The 23,495-nt window shown below is 38.0% G+C and overlaps 1 protein-coding gene and 1 pseudogene across 1 annotated transcript in view; one reads left to right on the top strand and one right to left on the bottom strand.

Annotated features, from left to right (window-relative positions):
• The window catches only part of LOC141424244 (cytochrome P450 3A4-like), a 148,369-nt pseudogene that overhangs the window by 42,469 nt on the left and 82,405 nt on the right, over nt 1-23,495 (top strand).
• The window catches only part of LOC109701918 (cytochrome P450 3A11-like), a 33,695-nt gene continuing 21,605 nt past the window's right edge, over nt 11,406-23,495 (bottom strand). The window contains exons 11-13 of the mRNA XM_020187359.2: nt 16,164-16,390; nt 14,601-14,763; nt 11,406-11,937 (exon numbers count right to left, since the gene is read on the bottom strand). Coding sequence (XP_020042948.2) covers nt 11,854-11,937; nt 14,601-14,763; nt 16,164-16,390 — 474 coding nt within the window. The 3' untranslated portion in view covers nt 11,406-11,853. The remainder of the gene's footprint in view (nt 11,938-14,600; nt 14,764-16,163; nt 16,391-23,495) is intronic.

Here is a 23,495-nt window from a genome sequence, read left to right as displayed (position 1 = left end):
CTGTAAAAGGATAGAAGACAGCAACCCGCATGGCCAGGTGGAACCCAAAAGCCTAGCCAAGGATGACATGGCAGATGTCTCTACTGGTAATAATACACCATCAAGGACTCCAATGTGACAGTCCCAGCTTTTATTTTGTGGCAGTGGAGGGCAGAGCAGATAGGTTCTGAGTCTTGGTGAATTGTGATTAGTGAAATGAGTAAAGAAGAGTCCATGGAATCTAATCAGATGAGTCCTGTAATTCTTGTCCTCATCACTGTGAGCCCATCCACATCCTTAATGGAAGAGACCTTAAGACAGAGTATTGGAGGATCCAAGATGGTGACTAGAGGGAGGAAGCAGATAGCGTGAGCTCCATAAAGCAAAAATCTTGCTGAGATGCTGGAGACATACCTGTCAGGAAAAACCACCAAGAAGAAGCAAAACTCACACATCCCCAAACCCCTAGCCTGCACATAACTTCTCCATGCCATGTTATATGGAGAAACCAGAAGAGCTCCCACTCAGCCAAATGCCAGCTCCTAGCCTTCCTGGGAGATGTAGACCAACAGGTGAACAGATAAGTGGCACATGGTATCCCCTCAGCCACCCCTGGGATAAACAAGCATAGCCCCCTGGACAGTCTGACTCCTGCCCTGGGAAAAAAACTGAATAATAAACAAGGAACTGAAAAAGACATGCAGCAAAGAGGGAGGAGCACCTTGAGCACAATGGAGAAGGGGTGATGGGCAGTCTTCCATGCAAACTTTAAATAAGCAAAGCCTGATGGAGCAGGTGGGTGTGACAGCTCTCCCAGTAAATTTTAAACACATAAAGCCTGCATCAGGAGCCAGTTGGCAGTAGGTGGCAGGTAAGCTACAGCCTGAAACAGGGCAGATAGTGGTTCACAAAGCAGTCTCCTGACCCAACGACCTGGTGAGACTACAAGAGTGCTACTGCTTAAATACCAACACCATGACTGGATGCTGAAGGAGCAACACCAGAAATACTAAGACTGAAACTTCATTGTTTCTGGATCTGAAATTTTTATGTTTTTATAATTTTATACATCTTTTCTATTTTTTTAATTTATGTTTCCTTTTTTCATTATTATTATTGCTTATTTTTCCCTTTGGTGAGACAACAGAGCTACTACTGAAATACCAACACCAGGACTGGATACTGAAGGAGTAACACCAGAATTATTAAGACTGAAACTTTATTGCATCTGAACCATGATTTTTTTCTCTCTCCTTTCTTTTTTTTTTTTCTCTTTCTCTCTAAATGCTTGTTTAGGTCACTGTTGATTAGTACACTATCTTTACCTGTTAATTTCTTTGGTTCTCTAATTTTTCCTTTTTTCTGTTCTTTCTTTGCTTTCTTTTTTCTATTACTCTTCCATTCTAGATATCATTACCTTTACTATTACAAGCTAGATAACACTAAATTACACACAGTACAAGGACAGTAACAGCACCAAGTGGAATGATGGGAAGATGGGAAAAGGATGGAAACCACTTCCCCCAAAAAACAAATTAGTACAGGAATCAGAGGAAAATGAAGGAAACGGATACCCAGATTCAGACTCCAACAACACAACTATACCAAGGAACCCAGTGAAGCCCACAAGAACACTCTGAAAGAAGAAATCCTGCAAGTAATCAATGAGAATTTCATAGAGATGATGTTAGATATGGTCAACCAAAATGTACAGGAGACACTCAAGAAATTCCAAGGGAACAAAAATAAAGAATATGATAAAGCACAAGAACAAATTAAAGAAACCCTAGAATCCCTGAATAAACACCAAAGTGAAGCAAAGAACACCATAAATAGAGAAATAAATGAACTCAGGATGAAAATTAACAATATTAAAGAGGAAGTGATCCATGATATGGAAAACCTCAGAAAAGAACAAAATAGAAATACAAAAAAAAATGGTAGGCCACTCCAGCAGACTAGAACAAGCAGAAGACAGAATCTCAGAACTTGAAGATGAAATGGTAATTGAAGGAAAAACTGAAGAACTACTAGTCAGGCAACTCAAAAACTGTGAAAGGAATATGCAAGAATTCACTGACTCCATAAAAACACCAAAACTGAGAATCATGGGCCTTGAAGAAGGAGAAGAGGTGCAAGCAAAAGAAATTTGTAATATATTCAACAAAATAATAACAGAAAATTTCCCAAATCTAGAGAAAACTATGCCCATTCAGATATAGAAAGCCTCCAGGACACCAAACAGACTTGACCAAAACAGAACTACCCCACAACATATTATCATTAAAACAACAAGTACAGAGACTAGAGAAAGAATATTGAAGGCTGTAAGAGAGAAAAAACAAAGAACATACAAAGGTAAACCCATCAAAATTGCAGCAGATTTCTTAACAGAAACCTTAAAAGCAAGAAGAGCATGGAGTAAGGTATTCTGGGCACTGAATGAAACCAACCTCAACCCTAGGATACTCTATCCAGCAAAAGTATCATTCAAAATAGATGGAGCAATAAAAGTCTTCCATGATAAGCAGAAACTAAAACAATATATGACCACAAAGCCACCACTAAAAGAATTCTTCAAGGAATTCTGCCCACAGAAACTGAAAGCCAACAAAACCATGAAAGACCAGGCAGTACCAAACTACAGGAGAAGGAAAGGGAAGAAAGTAGACAGTAACATCGATTTAGCTGCACACAATCAAACCCTTAAACAACTAAGACAACGAAATGACAAGAATCACCACACACCTATCAGTACTAACACTGAATGTTAATGGACTTAATTCCCCCATCAAAACACACCATTTGACAAACCAGATTAAAAAGGAAGAGCCAACAACTTGTTCCTTACAGGAGACCCATCTTATCGACAGAAACAAGCACTGGCTTAGGGTGAAAGGTGGGAAGAAGATTTACCAAGCCAATGATCCCCCAAAACAGTCAGGAGAAGCAATACTGATCACGGACAAAGTACACTTCAAGCCTACATTGATCAAACAAGATAAAGAAGGACACTCCATACTAATAAAAGGAGAAATATGCCAAAAGGAAATAACAATTATCAACCCATATTCACCAAACGTCAGTGCCTCCAATTTCATCACACATATTCTGAAGGACTTAAAAATACATATAGACTCCAAAACAGAGGTAGTGGGAGACTTTAACACACCCCTATCACCAATAGATAGGTCATTCAAACAAAAAATCAATGAAGAAATCCTAGATCTAAATTGTATCATAGATCAAATGGACCTAGCCAATGTCTACAAAATATTTCATCCAACTTCTACATAATATACATTCTTCTCAGTAGCCCATGGAACCTTCTCCAAAACTGATCATATTTAGGGCACAAAGCAAGCCTCAGCAAATATAAGAAAATATAAATAATACTATGCATTCTATCTGATCACAATGCATTAAAACTAGAACTCAACAACAAAATCAACAGTAAAAAATGCAAAGAGTTGGAAGCTGAACAACACATTCCTTAATGATCAATGAGTCATTGATGAAATTAAAAAGGAAATTAAAAGGTTCCTGGAAGCTAATGAAAATGAAAACATGACCTACCGGGACCTGTGGGACACAACAAAGACAGTCCTGAGAGGAAAGTTTATAGCCATGAGTGCATATATTAAAAGGTCAGAAAGATTTCAAATCTATGACTTAATGATACATCTCAAACTCCTAGAAAAACAAGAACAAGCAAATCCCAAAATGAACAGAAGGAAAGAAATAATAAAAATAAGAACTGAAATCAATGAAATACAAACAAAAAAATGCAAAGAATTAATGAAACATACGGTTGGTTCTTTCAAAAAATAAACAAGATCAACAGACCCCTTGCAAACCTGACTAAAATGAGGACAGAATAAACCTAAATCAACAAAATCAGAAATGCAAAATGGGAGATAAAAACAAACACCACAGAAATCCAGGAAATCATCAGAGACTACTTTGAGAATCTGTATTCTAATAATTTGAAAATCTTGAAGAAATGGACACATTTATAGATACTTATGATCATCCAAAATTGAACCAAGAGGACATTAATCATCTGTATAGATCTAAAGCACAAAATGAAATTGAAGCAGCAATAAAGAGTCTACCAACAAAGAAAAGTCCAAGACCTGATGGATTCTCTGCTAAGTTCCATCAGACTTTTAAAACAAAACTAACACCAACCCTCCTTAAACTGTTCCATGAAATAGAAAGGTAAGTAAAACTGCCTAACTCATTTTATGAAGCCAGTATTACACTTATCCCAAAACCAAAAAGGAGAAGTATAAGCCAATCTCCTTAATGAATACTGATGCAAAAATACTCAATAAAATAATGGCAAACCAAATCCAACAACACATCACCAGGATCACTCACCATGACCAAGTTAGCTTCACCCAGGGATGCAGGGATGGTTGAACATATGCAAATCTATAAATGTAATGCAGCACATCAATAGAAGCAAAGACAAAAACCACTTAATCATCTCAATAGATGCAGAAAAAGTCTTCAACAAGATCCAACACCACTTCATGATAAAAGCTCTAAGAAAACTAGGAATAGAAGGAATGTACCTCAATATTGTAAAGGCTATATATGAAAAACCTACAGACAACCTCATAATTAATGGTGAAAAACTGAAACCATTCCCCCTAAAATCAGGAACAAGATAAGGGTGCCCTCAAACCCAACTCCTATTCAACATAGTATTGGAATTTCTAGCCAGAGCAATTAGGCAAGAAGAAGAAATAAAAAGAATACAAATAGGTAGAGAAAGTGTCAAAATATCCTTATTTGCAGATGATATGAGCCTATACCTTAAAGACCCAAAAAACTCTACCTAAAAACTCTTAGACATGATAAACAGCTAAGCAAGGTGGAAGGATACAAAATCAACTTACAAAAATCAAGTTTTTCTATACATCAACAATGAACAAACTGAGAAGGAATATATGGAAACAATTCCATTCACAATAGCCCCCCAAAAAAACAAATACCTAGTAGTAAACTTAACAAAGTATGTGAATGACCTCTACAAGGAGAATTACAAACTCCTGAAGAAAGAGATGGAGGAAGACTACAGAATGTGGAAAGATCTCCCATGCTCATGGATTGGTAGAATCAACATAGTAAAAATGGCTATATTACCAAAAACAATCTACATGTTTAATGTAATTCCCATCAAAATCCCAATGACTTTCATCACAGAGATTGAAAAATCTACCCTAAAGTTCATTTGGAAACACAAGAGACCTGGAATACCCAAGGCAATACTCAGCAAAAGGAGCAATGCTGCAGGTATCACAATACCCGACTTCAAACTATATTACAAAGCAATAGCAATAAAAACAGTATGGTACTGATGCAAAAACAGACATGAAGAGTAGTGGAACAGAATAGAGGACCAGGATATGAATCCACACAACTATACCCACCTTAAACATATGGTGGAGAAAAGACAGCCTATTCAACAAATGTTGCTGGGGAGAGTGGTTAACCATCTGCAAGAACTGAAACTAGATCCATGTCAATCAACCTGCACTAGTATCAACTCAACTGAAAAATGGGCAACTGAACTAAATAGAACTTTCTCAAAAGAAGAAATTCAAATGGCAAAAAAACACATGAAAAAATGTTCACCATCTCTAGCCATAAAGGAAATGCAAATCAAAACCACACTAAGATTCCACCTCACCCCTGGTAGAATAGCCATCATCAAAAACACCACCAACAACATGTGTTGGTGAGGATGTGGGGGGAAAAGGCACCCTCATACACTGCTGGTGAAAATGCAAGCTGGTACAACCACTTTGGAAAATATTTGGAGACTTCTTAAAAAAATCTAAACATAGACATGCCATATGATCCAGCAATCCCATTCCTGGGGATTTACCCAAATAATGCAACACAGGTTACTCCAGAGGCACTTGCACACCCATATTTATTGCAGTGCTATTCACAATAGCCAAGTTATGGTAACAACCAAGATGCCCCACTATTGATGAATGGATCAAGAAAATGTGGTACTTGTACACAACGGAATTTTACTCAGCCATGAAAAAGAATGAAATCTTATCATTTGCAGGTAAATGGATGTTTTGGTGTCCCCACTCCAGAGGAGCTAATACAGAAATCTTAAAGCGACAGAGGTTATCATGAGAAGGGGATCAGTCATCAGTTTAAAGATAAGTTAGAGATGAATTAACATGGGTCACAACACACATGTACACGAAAGCAATGCTAGGAATATTTCTGTATAGTTATCCTCAACTGTCTTCCACTTGTTCTAGTTTGCTAGAGAGGCCTTCCACTGTGTTTTTTGTTTGACTAAAGGAATTTTTATTTCCAGGATTTCCATTTGGTTCTTTTTCTAATGTTTTCCATATCTTTGTTCAACTCCTCTCTTATATTTTGTGTTGTCTTTTTAATTCATATATCTCTTTTTATAGTGTACTTTGTTTCACTTTGCTGTTTGTTAAAGTCCTCTCTGAGTTCATTTAGTTATTTCTGTGTCTTCTGAGGGTCTTTATTTTTTGGTGTCTTGCAGTTTCTTGAGTGCATCTTGTATATTCTGGTTAACCATGTCTAGTACCCTCTCTGTGATTTCTTCCAAGTTTTCCTTTTTGAGGGATTTTTGGTGGGCATCAAAGTGCTCCTTAGTGACATTTATTATGGTATTGGTGGTGTCAGGAAGTGGGTATATATTTTAGATACCTACTAAATCCTTTAATTGTTTTTTTGAGGTGTGCTGTTTCCTTGCCTTTTTCTTCTTCCCATTGCTTTACTTGGTGCTGTGCAACTATGTTCTTGACAGGCTAATTGGTGGTTTTGATTGCCTGTTTTCTTTCCCTAGATTTAATTTTTATGTTGTGACTGACTTGGTTGTTAGGCAGGTTGATGTGCTCTTTCTGTTCCTAGCCTGGAGGTGTAATTTAGCAATAACAAATTCATAGGTTCAATGCCAGACCAGTTGGTCACATATTATATAGAAATCCCCCTGGTGATAACAGTCTGAGTTGGGGAGTAATGGTTATTATGGTAGATATAGAAATTTGGGAAATTGGTAAAGGTGGCACTAGAAGTGAGGTTGGGAAAAGAAGTGGGTAGATGGGGGAAGGAATACGGGAAGTAGCAGGTTGTGTGGCCTTTGTGTGTGTTCGGCTGTATTTCTGCTTTTGTAGTGGAGTGTGCTTGAGTCAGGGTTTGCAGGGCGTAGGGTTTTGTATAATGATTCATTAGGCTAGTCAGTGGGTGGTGAATGTTTAGGAGGGAGTGGTAGTGTGGTGACTGGTTGAGGAAGGATAGGAGGGAGAGGTGAAGAATGGGGAAAGAGTTGATGAGAAGGGGCAGAAAGAATAGTTGGGAGGGAGAATAACGGATTGTAGCACTGGAAAAAGAGGGAAAGTAAAAGGGGTAAGAACAGGGATAAGAGAATGGTGACGGTGAAGTTAATAATACAGAAGAAAAACACCCACCAGGTACCACAACAACTAAAATTTCAGTCTGCTTGGTAAAAGTTCTGGAGTTATTCCTTTGGCATCCAATCCTGGTATCAGCATACAAGCGGGTGCCTTCATGTGGTCTCACCAGATGACTGGCTTGTGAGTAGTATTTGGTTCCTTCTGTCCACAGGACAAGTTGCAATTGTGAGCTGAGGTAACTCACTGTCAGTTCATTCAGAGTAGTCAGATCTGTTCCTTTTTTCACCAAACAGAAGCTGCATTGTCCTGCAGCTGCAACTCTGGTTGGCTCCTCACCCAGCAAGGCAGGAAAATTCAGTGTTGAGCACTGCCTTCTATCCCACGAAATGAGAGCTCTGGAGCCACCACTTACCCCATTTTGGGAGGTTGGTCTTGTCACTGCACCCCCACTCTCAGACTTTGTTGCTTCTCCAACATTCCTTTACTGAAAGTTCTGCACTGAGATTTCAGCTCCACCCTTGTTCTCAGGACAGGTTCAATATTCCATACCCACCTCTGCTGTTAATGTTAGATTATAATTCACTGTTTATGCTTTCAGTGTTGTTGGGGTGGGGTGTTCAATTTGCCCAGGGGCTGGATTATGTTCCCAGAGGGTGGGTAAGGGAGTTTTTCATGTGCCTGCTGCTCACCTGTTCGTTCTACAGGTTCACGTAAGCAGATTTGGAGCTGGCCCCTGGGGAGAAATGGTGTGCATAGGGAGGATTTACACAGGTTAGGGGTCCAGGATTTTGAAGAGTTCAATTCTGATTGATGCTATATCTTCTTCTTGTTAAGCAAAAAAAGAAAAACAAAAGAATTGGCCAGGGGCCTCTTTAACCCAGGGTGGGACATGCTTTGTTAGCTGTGCCACATGGGATTTTTCTAGTTATTAGGTACAATTAAAAACTATTTTAAGAGCTAGTCCTTGAATTTTATCTGCACCTAATGTGCTGCTGGGTTATTATTTTGGCTAGAAGCAATCAGAATTACCCAGGTGTAGCTCCAATGTCTCGAGTTGGTTTCTGCAGTCACAGAGCTTAGGATTTCTGATTCCCTACCCTAACCACCATCTTGGATCCTTGAGAGACTATTACTGGTTCAATTTCATTGCATGTAATAGGACTATTTAGGAATTTAATATCTTCTTGGTTCAATCTGGTTGGTTATATGCATCTAGGAGTTTATCCATTTCATCTAGACTTTCCAGTTTACTTGAATGTAAGTCTTCAAAGTGCTCTCTAATGATTCTCTAGATTTCATTTGCTATTTGTGGTTATGTCCCCTTTTTCATCTTTTATTTTATTAATTTAGGTCTTCTCCCTCCTCCATTTTGTTATGCTCCTAGGGGTTTGTCAATCTTGTCAATCTTTTCAAAGGACCAACTTTTGTTTCATTATTCTTTATGTAGTTCGTTTGGTTTTGATTTCATTTATCTCAGGCCTGATCTTTATTATTTCTCTCCATCTGCTGGTTTTGAGTTTGGTTTAGTCTTGTTTTTCTAGGAGCTGAAGGTCCATCATTAGATTATTTATTTGAGAAATCCCTTTTTAATGTAGGCACTTACAGTTATAAACTTTCCCCTTAGCATGGTCTTTCCTGTGTACCACAGAATCAGGTAGGTTGTATTTTCATTTTCATTGGATTCTAAGAACTTTTTGATTTCTTCCATTATTAATTCAGTCACCCATTGGTTTTTCAGCATTATGCTGCTCAGTCTCCATGTGTTTGAATAGTTTATGGGGTTTCTTTTATTGTTGACAATAAAACATAGATGAACCTGTTCTTTTCAGTTCTAATAAGTACATAGAAGTGGTGAAGAAGGTATCCTTGTTTTGTTTCTGATCTTAAAGAGAAAATTTTACTTAATTCAGAGTTAACGCTTTGATTTTATGTATGACTTTCATTGGTTTATGAAATTCCCGTTTATTTCTAGATTTGCAGAATTTTAGTCAGGGAAGCATGTTGAATTTTTGGACAATGTCTGATTTTTTCCTCTTCTCTTGAAATGACTTTTTAGTGTTTATTTATTTTATATTATTTTCCAGAGGTGACAACTGTTTTTTTAAAACATTTTTGTTATCATATATTAGTTGTGCAGAGGGGTTTCATTGTCACCTTTCCATATGTACTTACAAGGTGCCTTGCTAGATTCATACTCTCCATCATTCTCCCTTGCCCTCTTCTCTACTCAAAAAAATCTTTTACTTTGGGTATGGTGGTATGTGCCTGTAATCTTAGGTCCCACTTCAATTTTTCCTATGCCCTGCCTCACGGGTTCTTGGTTCCTGGATGAAATAAAGTATATGGGAGACCTTAAACAATATATAAGACAAGGAGCATAATGAGGAGTTGGGTGTCTTAGAAACTCCTGTAGGAACTCCAAGGAAAAGAAAAGCAGGCAGTCCTGAAGAGGTCTTGTGATTGGGAGAAGGAGAATCTTGGTCCTCTTTGCTCAGCTCTGATCAATTTCCCTCAAAGACAGAAACAGACCCAGGCATGACCAAGGCCTCATACTTTCCATTTCTAAAATCCCATTGATTCTAAGACGTCATATCTTTCAAAGGAAGAGAGATTTGAAGGAAAGCATGAAGGTCCAACTGTGTCTATCACTGTTTGTTAATTTAGTGAAGAGTTCTTCTACTTTAGAGCATGTAGCCCAATTCATAATTTCATATTTTTGTCACTTTTATATTCATTGGTATCTTACTCCTCTTAAGGGTCAAAGTTTATGAAGGCAACGATTCTGACTCGCATATATTTAGTGCTTGAATACAGCAGGCTTACAGCCTAATAACATATGATAGCAGTGAGGTAAGGCCTGCAGCTCCAACTCTAGTTCTCAGGACTTGGAGAGAAAAGCTTCTAGGTTCATCATCCCAGCCCACAGCCTTCAGGATTGCCAACACCAGAATAGCTATTCTTTGCCTACTTATTTTTTTTCTTTTATTATTCATATGTGCAAACAAGGCTTGGTTCATTTCTCCCCCCGCCCCCACCCCCTCCCTTACCACCCACTCCACCCCCTCCCTCTCCCCCCCACCCCCTCAATACCCAGCAGAAATTATTTTTCCCTTATTTCTAATTTTGTTGTAGAGAGAGTATAAGCAATAATAGGAAGGAACAAGGGTTTTTGCTGGTTGAGATAAGGATAGCTATACAGGGAGTTGACTCACATTGATTTCCTGTGCGTGGGTGTTACCTTCTTAGGTTAATTCTTTTTGATCTCACCTTTTCTCTAGTTCCTGTTCCCCTTTTCCTATTGGCCTCAGTTGCTTTTAAGGTATCTGCTTTAGTTTCTCTGCATTAAGGGCAACAAATGCTAGCTAATTTTTTAGGTGTCTTACCTAATCCTCACCCCTTCCTTGTGTGCTCTCACTTTTATCATGTGCTCATAGTCCAATCCCATTGTGTTTGCCCTTGATCTAATGTTCACATATGAGGGAGAACATACGATTTTTGGTCTTTTGTGCCAGCTTTGCCTACTTATGATTTCCATCCAAGTAGCTAAAAAAAACCCAGGCAGCTCACTGATAACACCCGGGCCCTATTTTTCCCTGACTAGTCACAATTATGTCATTTTAGCCTTGCTGCCCAATTAATTGACTGATTATCCATATGTACTTAATGTACCCACTACTAAGACAGTTGGGAGTTGAAGGTGGGAGACAAAGACCTATATGAAAATGTTTCCTGTCCTCTAGAAACAACAGAATAGATGGTAATACATTAAAAAAATAATAAAATTATATCTGCTTCACTTGAAGTTTACAAACATGTTTTGAACTAGAAAATTTAAAGTATGAATATATTTTCTAAGCAATAAACACAGTTAAAATGAATTAACTCACAACTATCTTCAATAAAATATGAAACAGGCTAATATGACCCAAAATACTGTTTGCCTGGTTCACCCTGATTATGACTTCTAGCTTCCCCCTTAATGTTCAAAAAGATAATAGGTATTTTTTCAAAAGATATATTTGTTTATATTCTCAAATAACACATTTTGTAAAAAATTATAAGGAAAATATTTGATATAAAATCTCACTACTATAATCATCACAATAATTTCCATTTTCCTTAACAACTGCAGGGAAATAATCACTAATCAGAGTTGAAATGGAATTGGTAAAGGTACATACAGACAGTCCCATGAGAACCAGAGAAGATTAGTCTACATATCTAGCAATAATTTAAGCATTTCCAGTCCATTAAAAAATAGGCACTGCTCTACACAGACACTGAGCAGGTGCAATGAATTACTGAATCTATAATCATCCAGCCAAGGCAGCTGATTAAGCCCATCTTCATCTGCATTTATTCACAAAGTAAATGAAAGTCTCTGGTGTTCTGGGACACAGCCTCCTTGAAGAATTCAGTTGAATGTCTGAGGAGAGTTCATGCTCCATTATAGTCCATCTCTTGGCACAACCTTTAGCACAATGGGAATTTCTGGTTGAATAAATAGGTTCTTGCTTAATTTCAGAGGGACCTGCAACAGTTGAACAAGCATATTGTGAAACATTTACTGAACCATTAACAACCACTGTAGCATGGGAGAACAGTAATGTTAAGAACAATAATGCAAGATGTTTTCCTCACTTGTGGAAGTTAAGGGACAAAACAAACAAAACAAAACAAGGTCATAAAAAAAGAGGGTAACATGGGAGTGGTTAAGAATAGGTATCAGAGGGGGTGAACATGATCAGAGTGTGTATATATGGAAATATAATAAGAACTGCCTTGGTGTGTTCAATTAATATATGCTAACAATAGTAATGATAATAATAATAAAATTGAATAAGAATGGCATAATTATTTTAGGTTAGCCCATTAGGGACAGAATTTTAAAAGGAACAATAATGCTTTACAAACACAAAAACTGCTTCTAGTTTATATACCTCGATTGTCAAGATTGGATAGTGAAAGAATTCTTCTAAATATTCATTTAGGAAAATGTTTATTCCATATGTATTATGTACACAGTCTGAGAATAAATGACATTGGTTTATTTTCTGTATGTTCTTTACTGATTAAAGTTTTAAATGAAAAGGATGAGTTTAGGAATTTAAACCAGATTCATAGACAGTAGTGCATGCTATTTTAGAAAGTCGCAGAAAGTTGACTCTGTGTTTGTTGAATATCACAAGGTAACTCTGAGAAGATTTTGTACTTCTAATCTGTGTTGGACGTCCTTGACTTCTAAGGAGTCCAGTTGCCCTCCTTGTTGAACCCATTCAGTTAATGATGGGAAGAAGTCATCAGGAAGATGTTTTCTTTCTTTCCTTTTCTAACATCTAACTGTGGCTTCCAAGAATAGTATAAATGGGGGAATATGTGAGTCCTGCTTAGTTTTCAGTAATCTTTCAGTCCCATTCTCTTCATGTTGGGGGCATTACACCAGCAATCTTCTAATCTCAGTAGAGATAAGGGCAAGCAATTTGTCCTAAATTGAGAAATGTCAGATTGTAAATGACTGAAACATGTCAGGTGGTACCTTCCCTTTCCCAGGTGTGTCAGAAACATTCTCACAAAACAAAGCCCCCTGATGGTATAAACATGCACACAGCTAACTGAAAGCCAACACTGTAGGGATGACAAAGTTTTTCCTCCCCTTCACCCATGTAAACAGTCTATTGAGAGGAAAGAGTTGCATATGAAATGCAGGAGACCTGAAAATTAACCTTGTCAGGAAATGTTTCACATAAAACAGGAGAACTGTCCTTTAAGATCTCCAGGGAGGCAGGAAAATAGTTTCTGCTGGGTATTGAGGGGGGGGAGCGGGAGGGGGTGGAGTGGGTGGTAAGGGAGGGGGTGGGGGCAGGGGGGAGAAATGAACCAAGCCTTGTATGCACATATGAATAATAAAAGAAAAAAAAATAAAGTAAAAAATCAGAAACCAAAATAAATAAATAAATAAATAAATAAATGCATCTGCTTCATATTTTAAATTTTCAAATAATATACATTGCATTTTCCTAGGACACAGACACACAAAAACACACACATAGGTACACATATGAATGGCATTTGTTAAATTATTTTAGTTAAAAGAGCTTAAAGCATGTATTGACAAACTCCAATGTTACTGAAAATCACTTGTTGAACATTTGCTAAAGATAGTCAATGTGCAAATCTCCCTTTAAGTCACCACTGTAAGTTTATGGAAGGAATAAAATGAGGTGGTGTAAAAAGGAGAGGAGTATACCTCAATCCAGGGAAATTTGGGTAATTTAATGAAAACGAGTCAACAAGTAATGGTAACAATGCATAGGAAACGATAAAATAACACAGCAGTACATGGGCACTGGACAAGATGGAAACTGCTCCTTGGTTGAGTTTGGGGATTGATTTGAACTTGAAGGATGAGAAGAGAATGAGGATGATAGAGGGAAGAAGATACATGACATATAGAACGGAAAAGGATCACAGTTATTATGGAACAGATAGTTAAAGCCAAATATTCAATATAGTGCTCAATGGTTGGAGTTCTTCTTGTTAGCTTTCATGATTTAAATCACTGATTCTGAAACTTGACTGAACATGGAAATTTTCATGGTGATCTTTGAAAGCCACACTGAGGATGATTTATTTTAGAATATTCGAGATGACCAGGAATCATGAGATTTTAGTACTCCTCAGTGGTTCAAAGTACACTTAGTGGTTGAGACAAACTGACACAGGAGGGCTTCTCTATGTATGGTAGAGGAGTGCATCACTCAAAAGTCATAACTCAGGTGAACACTGTATTTCATGATTGGGCACAATATATCCCACGTCCGGTTGGCTTAAAAATGAATTTAAAACCTGGCTCAATTTCAAAGAGACTGTATCTAATCATGGCATGATGATTTGCATTTACTCTACATAATCATTAAAGCAAGGCTTTATTCAGACACAGATTTACAACTCCAGAAGATAAAGACCCTCAAAAGTCATACCTAGTCCTAGGAGGTCATTAGGCCAGAGAAGTAATTGTTAAAAGTTGAATGTGAGTTGTCAAAAAGAAGGAGGAAGAAGAGGAACAGAGGAAGAGGAGGAGGAGGAAAAATAAGTTGTTAAAAGTTGAAAGGGCATAACTTTTTTTATAAATACTCCCCAGCTAGAAAAAGCTCCCAATAAAGAATTATTTATACAGAAAGTGTTCTGTCTCACCTGTGTTTCTTTACAAGTTTGTAAGGTGAAATTCTGCAGAACTCTGATGACACCAAGTTTGATGTTCACGAGAGTGAATCTCATTCCAATGCAGTTCCTGGGTCCATTTCCAAAGGGCATGTATCTGTACGGATCAATGCTGTCCTTGTTCTTCTTGCTGAACCTAGTGTCGCAATTGGGGACGCAATCCCATCCATGAAACATGAAAACCACATGGAGTACATGTTTGGTGGTTATCTCTTAAACATCCACACAGGATACTTTCCTGGGTTGGTCATTGAAATTCTGCCCCAGTTATTCATCTCTGAGAATTGAATACTAAAGCTCTTTTGTGCTCTCCTTACTCTATAGGTGGTTACCGTGCTATTGAGATAGGATTAGGTAAAAGTCGTAAGGAAGAAATGTAAGTTTAAACACTCCAAATTCATCAAGATGGTGGTGTGTTCCCTCTGAAAAAGGCACAGAGGATTTAGACAGCTTAAAAAGAAAGCAGGTTCCTGCCTCACACTTCACTTGGTCATATCCTCATTAAGGAAGGAGCAGGTGAAAATTGCTGTGCTTTTGAAATTGTCACCTTTCACTTCCCTTGTGTTTTCATCTCAGATTTTTTTTCTACACTTGGTTTGTCATCCTGATCATCCTCTTGCTTGTTCTCCTCCCTCTCTTGTTCTTCAAAGTTTTTTCCCTGTCTCTTCACTTCCATATAAACATTAAAGTCAATTCACAAATGAGTGAGATACTTCTCTATGATTTTATCTTTACTGACTTATGCCTATTTTCTGTACTAGGCTAAAATTTAGAGCCATGTTTTATTCAAATTCATGATAAATGTTCATTTAGCAAAAATGTTTACAAGAGTTATAATTTGGAGAACATTATGAAATATTAATGTGTGATGTGCTACGGGGCAGCACAGGAATTAGGGAAGCTTTGTGGAGTTGTACATGGGTCCATTGATGTAGGCAGATGGTTTTGGGAGCAGCTGATGAGTTCATATAGCTACGTTAAAACTCTTCTATAGAATTGTGATCTAGATGATAATTGAGTATATGTTAGTTCTCTCTATAATTGATATTTTTCAACATTTGGATTTCTATCTGTGTGACTCATCCCCTGACACACACTAAGCACTGACTTATTCTCTCTTTGATGACTTGATTAATTAAAGGTAAGTACAGAGAATGGTCTCTGCATTTGTGGGGATATGGCTCAAGTGGTAGAGTGCTTGTTTATTATCAACATGTCCCTGGGCTCAATCCCCAATAGCACAAAAAAGCATGCATGTGTAGAAATATATCCATGACAACAAATTTTGACTTATTTGTAAAGTTTATTCTAGGTCTTTGGGACTCTGGAAGGTTATATGTCATTTTTTCTGGCCTAGAGTTGTGCGATTTCAACAATCACGATAGTTTTGCAAAAAAAATTTTTTAAGTTCCCAGAAAAAAGACATAGATGCAAATAAATAGCAAATCCCATGTATGTTATCTCCAGTAAGTGACATCATAACATGATTGACTTAGGTTGGTTCAGGGTAGGTTCCCTCCCTTGGGGTCCTCATACCTTTCAGGGTGAAACTCTTCAGGATTTGGCCAGTATTTGGGGTCTCGGTGAAGCGCAAAGACCGGTATCATGACGCCTGTCCCTTTAGGAATATGCACTCCTTTGATTTCAACATCTTTCTTACAGATCCTCTCAATTCTGTTGCCAATTGCATATAATCTGAGAACCTCACTCACCACCATGTCCAGGTACTCCATCTCTACCAGGGCATCATAGGTGGCAGGTGCCTGGAAAGAGAGAAACAGATTTTGGTAAACTGAAATTTGGAACTAACTTTCAACTGAGTCTATGTAGTACTACTGCAGTGTTAGAAGCTACAAATTTTAATGAATATTGGCCAAGGACCTTAGCATTTACAAAGCATTTTAACTATCATGCCTTCAAACTTCTGATATGTAACGTAGGTATGAATATAAGAGATGCTTGGGAAAATCTCCTACCTAGAGCCAGAAATTCTTACCCTTACCACGTACAGCTTTTCTTTCTCATGTAATAAAATGTAAGTTACAGATTTTAACAAATACACCCCTTAAAAATATGCTAAAATTCTGCCACCTTATAACAAAGAGGTCAAAGTTCATACCAAGAAAAAACAATAACACCCCATTCCTATTCCAAAATTAGGCCTTGTAAAAATTGAGTCTTGATTATTGCCTAGAATGGGTTTGAACTTGCAATCCTAATACTCTCAACTCAACTTCCTGGGAAGCTGGGATTATATAATACCACACCTGGCTTACAACAAGCTTTAAAATGACAAGTCTGGCTAACAACAACAACAACTCTCTCTCTCTTTCTCTCTCTCTCTCTCTCTCTGTGTGTGTGTGTGTGTGTGTGTGTGTGTGTATACACACATTCTCCTGGGGCTCCCAATTTCAGTTGTAGTTATAGTTTCAAAGAAAACAGAAACTCATACATAGATCCAGTCATCCATATCTGCGAGACCAGTCTCCTGGTTGTTAACTCAGGCATTGACTCTGAAGAAGATGCTTTATGTATACCTCACTGACAAAAATGTCTTTTCAGTCTAAGAGTTCAGGTAATTTTAGCCCACAGCCTCCCAGTTTGGGTAGAAATATGAAGAGAGTGGAGGAAATATGTGCTATCACTTGGTTCAACATTGGGAAAGGTATGACGAACATAATGTAGAGGTTAAAACTTGGATTATAGCTTGGTTTGTTCACCTCTAGCTCTACCACAGTATGAGATTGTATAGGGCAAATCTAAGGGAGAGTTCAGCCCAACCAAGGCCTGTCTTGCTTTGCTAATGTCCACACTACAGTATATCCAGCAGTGCCAAATCCAGAAACCAGACTAAATAAATGTTAGCTGTTATATGTCAGGGCCAGGAAAAAGAAGAATTCCAAGATGGCGGCTAGAGGTAGGAAGCAGAAAGCGACCCTCCTATAGTGAAATCTTGGAGAGACGCTGGAGACACACTTTGCAGGCATAATCACCGAGAAAAGGCATAACTTTGACCCCTCCACATCTCCAGCCGGCGCAGAGAATCTCCACCTCACGTTAAACGGAGAACCGAGGAGGCCCCCGGGCCGCCAGTGGCCGGCGCCCATACGGCTCGGGAAGACGCGGACCAGGTGAGCTTTGCGGTACCGTGGTAGCCCCACAGACAAGCCTGGGCCAGAGCATCATAGCCCCCTGGACAGACTGACCTCCACCCGGGAAAAAAAGAGAAACTGAGTACTAAGCAATAAGAACAGTTAAGACACGCTGGAAAGAGGGTGGGGCGCCCTGAGTGCTGAAGATTGGGGGAAGGGAATCCTTCCCGGGACTGTAAATAAACGAGCCGGGCGGGCCGGAGAGGCTCTGGTGGGAGCGGGGCGCGCCCAGCAACCAGGAGCAGGGAAGCTTGTGAGAGGAGGGAAGACCCACTTCCCATGTGAACTGTAAATAAACACGCAGGCCTGACAACGCGGGGCAGTGTCACCTTTCCCAGTGCTTGGAAAGGGGAAAGCCTGTAGCAGAGGCCCCCCGCACAGGAGAACTCTGAGCAAACAAAGCCTGTGGGACCAGGTGAGTGCTAGCTCACCCCAGAGATCTGCATAAATAATGCCGCCAGCTACAGGCTGAGAGCAGCAGGCAGGCAAGCCACAGTTGCAGATACCACTCTCAGAACAGCCTCCAGACGCTTTTTTTTCTTTTTCTCCCTACCTTTGATGAGAGAACAACCGAATTACACCTGCAAGCCGAAAAACTTACTGAAACTGTATTGCATTTGAACTGGGGACACTTGGTGGGGCTTTTTTTTTTTTATCTTCTGTGTGTGTGTGAGTGTAGTTTTGTTCTACTTTATGCATCCCCTTTGATGAGACAACTACAGAACAACATCTGAGTCACCAACTCCAGGACTGGAGATTGAGACGGACATCCAAATTATTAAGACTGAAATTGCATTGCATATAAACTTGGAAGTTTTTTGGTTTTGTTTTTGTTTTTTTTTAATTTTCTATTTTCCATTTTATTTTAATTCACTTTTATATATAGATATTACTTTCATATACTTATTTTTTATTTTTTTTATCTTTGACTTTCAATCCTCTCTCTGTCACTCTATTGTCTGTTCAGCTTACTGTCAATTAGTACACTAACACTCCCTGTTTATACCTTTGAAACTCTCTTGTCTGATACCTTGTTCTGCTTTCTCCCTCTTGTCTGTAAATTTGTTTTCCCCTTTTCTTTAACTTCTTGCTTTCCATCTCAGCTCACTCTTCCATTCTCAATATTACTATTGTTATTATTACAAGCTAGAAAATACTTAATTACACACAGTACAGGGACAGTAACAACACCAAGGACAATGACAGGAAGACAGAAAAAACAAGGAAACCAGTTTCCCCACAGCAAAAAATTAGTACAGGAACCAGAGGGGAATGAAGAGAACAGAAACTCAGAGCCAGACTCCAACAAAATGAAGATAAACTATGCCAAAGGACCCAATGAAGCCCACAAGAATAATTTAAAAGAAGACATACTACAAGTACTCAATGAGAATTTTATAGAGATGATACTGGATAGGGTCAACTAAAATGTACAGGAGACACTCAAGAAATTCCAAGACAATAAAAATAGAGAATTTGAAAAAGCAAAAGAAGAAATAAAGGAAACCATAGAAGCACTGTATAAACACCAAAGTGAAAGAGAGAACACAATGAATAAATGGATAAATGAACTCAGGACAAAAATAGACAACAATAAAGAAGAAAACAGCCAGGATATGGAAAACCTCAGAAAAAAGAACGAAACAGAACTGCAAAACAAAACGGAAGGCCAATCCAGCAGAATAGAACAAACAGAAGACAGAATCTCAGAACTTGAAGATGAAATGGTAATTAAAGGAAAAACTGAAGAACTATTAATTAAACAACTCAAGACCTGTGAAAAGAAAATGCAAGAACTCACTGACTCCATCAAAAGACCAAACTTGAGAATCATGGGCATCGAAGAAGGAGAAGAGGTGCAAGCGAAGGGAATGCGTAATATATTCAACAAAATAATAATGGAAAATTTCCCAAATCTAGAGAAAGATATTCCCATACAAATGCAAGAGGCCTCCAGGACACCAAACAGACCAGATCAAAATAGAACTACTCCACGACATATCATCATTAAAACAACAAGTTCAGAAACTAAGGAAAGAATATTGAAGGCTGTAAGAGAGAAAAAACAAGTAACATACAAAGGTAAACCCATCAAAATCACAGCAGACTTCTCAACAGAAACATTAAAAGCAAGAAGAGCATGGGGTGAGATCTTCCAGGCACTGAATGAAAATAACTTCAACCCCAGGATACTCTACCCAGCAAAGCTATCATTCAAAATAGATGGAGCAATAAAAGTCTTCCATGATAAGCAGAAACTAAAACAATATGTGACCACAAAGCCACCATTACAAAAGATTCTGCAAGGGATCCTGCACACAGAAAGTGACACCCAACTTAACCATGAAAAGGCAGGCAGCACCAAACCACAGGATAAGAAAAAGCAAGACAGTAGAGAGTAACATCAAGTTAGGTACACACAATCAAACCTTCAAACAACTAAGATAACTAAATGGCAGGAATCACCACATACCTATCAGTACTAACACTTAATGTTAATGGACTTAATTCACCCATCAAAAGACACCGTTTGACAAAATGGATTAAAAAAGAAGATCCAACAATTTGTTGCTTACAGGAGACTCATCTCACCGACAGAAATAAGCATATGCTTAGGATGAAAGGCTGGAAGAAGATTTACCAAGCCAATGGCCCCCGAAAACAAGCAGGAGTAGCAATACTTATCTCTGACAAAGTAGACTTCAAACCTACATTGATCAAACGAGATAAAGAAGGACATTCCATACTAATAAAAGGGGAAATAGACCAAAAGGAAATAATAATCATCAATCTGTACGCACCCAATGTCAACGCACCCAATTTCATCAAACATACCCTGAAAGACCTAAAAGCATATATAAATGCCAACACAGTGGTTGTGGGAGATTTTAACACTCCATTATCATCAATAGATAGGTCATCCAAACAAAAAATCAATAAAGAAATCCAAGATCTAAAATATGCAATAGATCAAGTGGACCTAGTAGATGTCTACAGAACATTTCATCCAACCTCTACACAATATACATTCTTCTCAGCAGCCCATGGAACCTTCTCCAAAATAGATCATATCCTAGGACACAAAGCAAGCCTCAGCAAATATAAGAAAATAGAAATAATACCATGCATACTATCTGACCACAATGCAGTAAAAGTAGAACTCAACAACAAAAGTAAAGACAAAAAACATGCAAACAGCTGGAAACTAAATAACTCATTACTTAATGAAGAATGGATCATCGATGCAATAAAAGAGGAAATTAAAAAGTTCCTAGAAGTCAATGAAAATGAAAACACAACCTACCGGAACCTATGGGACACAGCTAAGGCAGTCTTGAGAGGAAAGTTTATAGCCATGAGTGCATATATTAAAAAGATTGAAAGATCCCTAATCAATGACCTAATGATACATCTCAAACTCCTAGAAAAACAAGAACAAGCAAATCCCAAAACAAATAGAAGGAGAGAAATAATAAAAATAAGAGCTGAAATCAACGAAATAGAAACCAAAAAAACCATACAAAGAATTAATGAAACAAAAAGTTGGTTCTTTGAAAAAATAAACAAGATCGATAGACCCCTGGCAAACCTGACTAAAATGAGGAGAGAAAAAACCCAAATTAGTAGAATTAGGAATGCAAAAGGGGAGATAACAACAAACACCATGGAAGTCCAGGAAATCATCAGAGACTACTTTGAGAACCTATATTCAAATAAATTTGAAAATCTAAAAGAAATGGACAGATTTCTAGATACATATGATCATCCAAAACTGAACCAAGAGGAAATTAATCACCTGAATAGACCTATAACACAAAATGAAATTGAAGCAGCAATCAAGAGTCTCCCCAAAAAGAAAAGTCCAGGACCTGATGGATTCTCTGCTGAATTCTATCAGACCTTTAAAGAAGAACTGATACCAACCCTCCTTAAACTGTTCCATGAAATAGAAAGGGAAGGAAAACTGCCAAACACATTTTATGAAGCCACTATTACACTTATCCCAAAACCAGGCAAAGACACCTCCAAAAAGGAGAACTATAGGCCAATCTCCTTAATGAACATTGATGCAAAAATCCTCAACAAAATAATGGCAAATCGAATTCAGCAACACATCAAAAAGATTATTCACCACGACCAGGTAGGCTTCATCCCAGGGATGCAGGGGTGGTTCAACATACGAAAATCAATAAACGTAATAAACCACATTAACAGAAGCAAAGACAAAAACCACTTGATCATCTCAATAGATGCAGAAAAAGCCTTTGATAAGATCCAACATCATTTCATGATAAAAGCTCTAAGAAAACTAGGAATAGAAGGAAAGTTCCTCAACATTATAAAAGCTATATATGACAAACCTACAGCCAGCATTATACTTAACGGAGAAAAATTAAAACCATTCCCTCTAAAATCAGGAACCAGACAAGGATGCCCACTATCTCCACTCCTATTCAACATAGTACTGGAATTCCTAGCCAGAGCAATTAGGCAGGAAGAAGGAATAAAAGGAATACAAATAGGTAAAGAAACTGTCAAAATATCCCTATTTGCAGACGACATGATCCTATACCTTAAAGACCCAAAAAACTCTACTCAGAAGCTTCTAGACATCATCAATAGCTATAGCAAGGTAGCAGGATATAAAATCAACATAGAAAAATCATTAGCATTTCTATACACTAACAATGAGCAAACGGAAAAAGAATGTATGAAAACAATTCCATTTGCAATAGCCTCCAAAAAAATCAAATACCTAGGTGTAAACCTAACAAAAGATGTGAAAGACCTCTACAAGGAAAACTATACACTTCTGAAGAAAGAGATTGAGGAAGACTATAGAAAGTGAAGAGATCTCCCATGCTCATGGATTGGTAGAATCAACATAGTAAAAATGTCTATACTCCCCAAAGTAATCTACATGTTTAATGCAATTCCCATCAAAATTCCAATGACATTCATTAAAGAGATTGAAAAATCTACTGTGAAATTTATATGGAAACACAAGAGGCCACGAATAGCCAAGGCAATACTCAGTCAAAAGAACAATGCAGGAGGTATCACAATACCTGACTTCAAACTATATTACAAAGCAATAACAATAAAAACAGCATGGTACTGGCACAAAAACAGACATGAAGACCAGTGGAACAGAATAGAGGACCCAGATATGAAGCCACACAACTATGAGCAACTTATCTTTGACAAAGGAGCTAAAAATATACGATGGAGAAATAGCAGCCTCTTCAACAAAAACTGCTGGGAAAACTGGTTAGCAGTCTGCAAAAAACTGAAACTAGATCCATGTATATCACCCTATACCAAGATTAACTCAAAATGGATCAAGGATCTTAATATCAGACCCCAAACTCTTAAGTTGATACAAGAAAGAGTAGGAAATACTCTGGAGTTAGTAGGTATGGGTAAGAACTTTCTCAATGAAACCCCAGCAGCACAGCAACTAAGAAATAGCATAGATAAATGGGACCTCATAAAACTAAAAAGCTTCTGTTCATCAAAAGAAATGGTCTCTAAACTGAAGAGAACACCCACAGAGTGGGAGAAAATATTTGCCAATTATACATCAGACAAAGGACTGATAACCAGAATATACAGGGAACTTAAAAAACTAAATTCTCCCAAAACTAATGAACCAATAAAGAAATGGGCATGTGAACTAAACAGAACTTTCTCAAAAAAAGAAATTCAAATGGCC

The sequence above is a fragment of the Castor canadensis genome, chromosome 6 (assembly GCF_047511655.1).
Source record: "Castor canadensis chromosome 6, mCasCan1.hap1v2, whole genome shotgun sequence".
NCBI classification, from domain to species: domain Eukaryota; kingdom Metazoa; phylum Chordata; class Mammalia; order Rodentia; family Castoridae; genus Castor; species Castor canadensis.
This window is presented reverse-complemented; position numbering and strand designations above follow the sequence as displayed.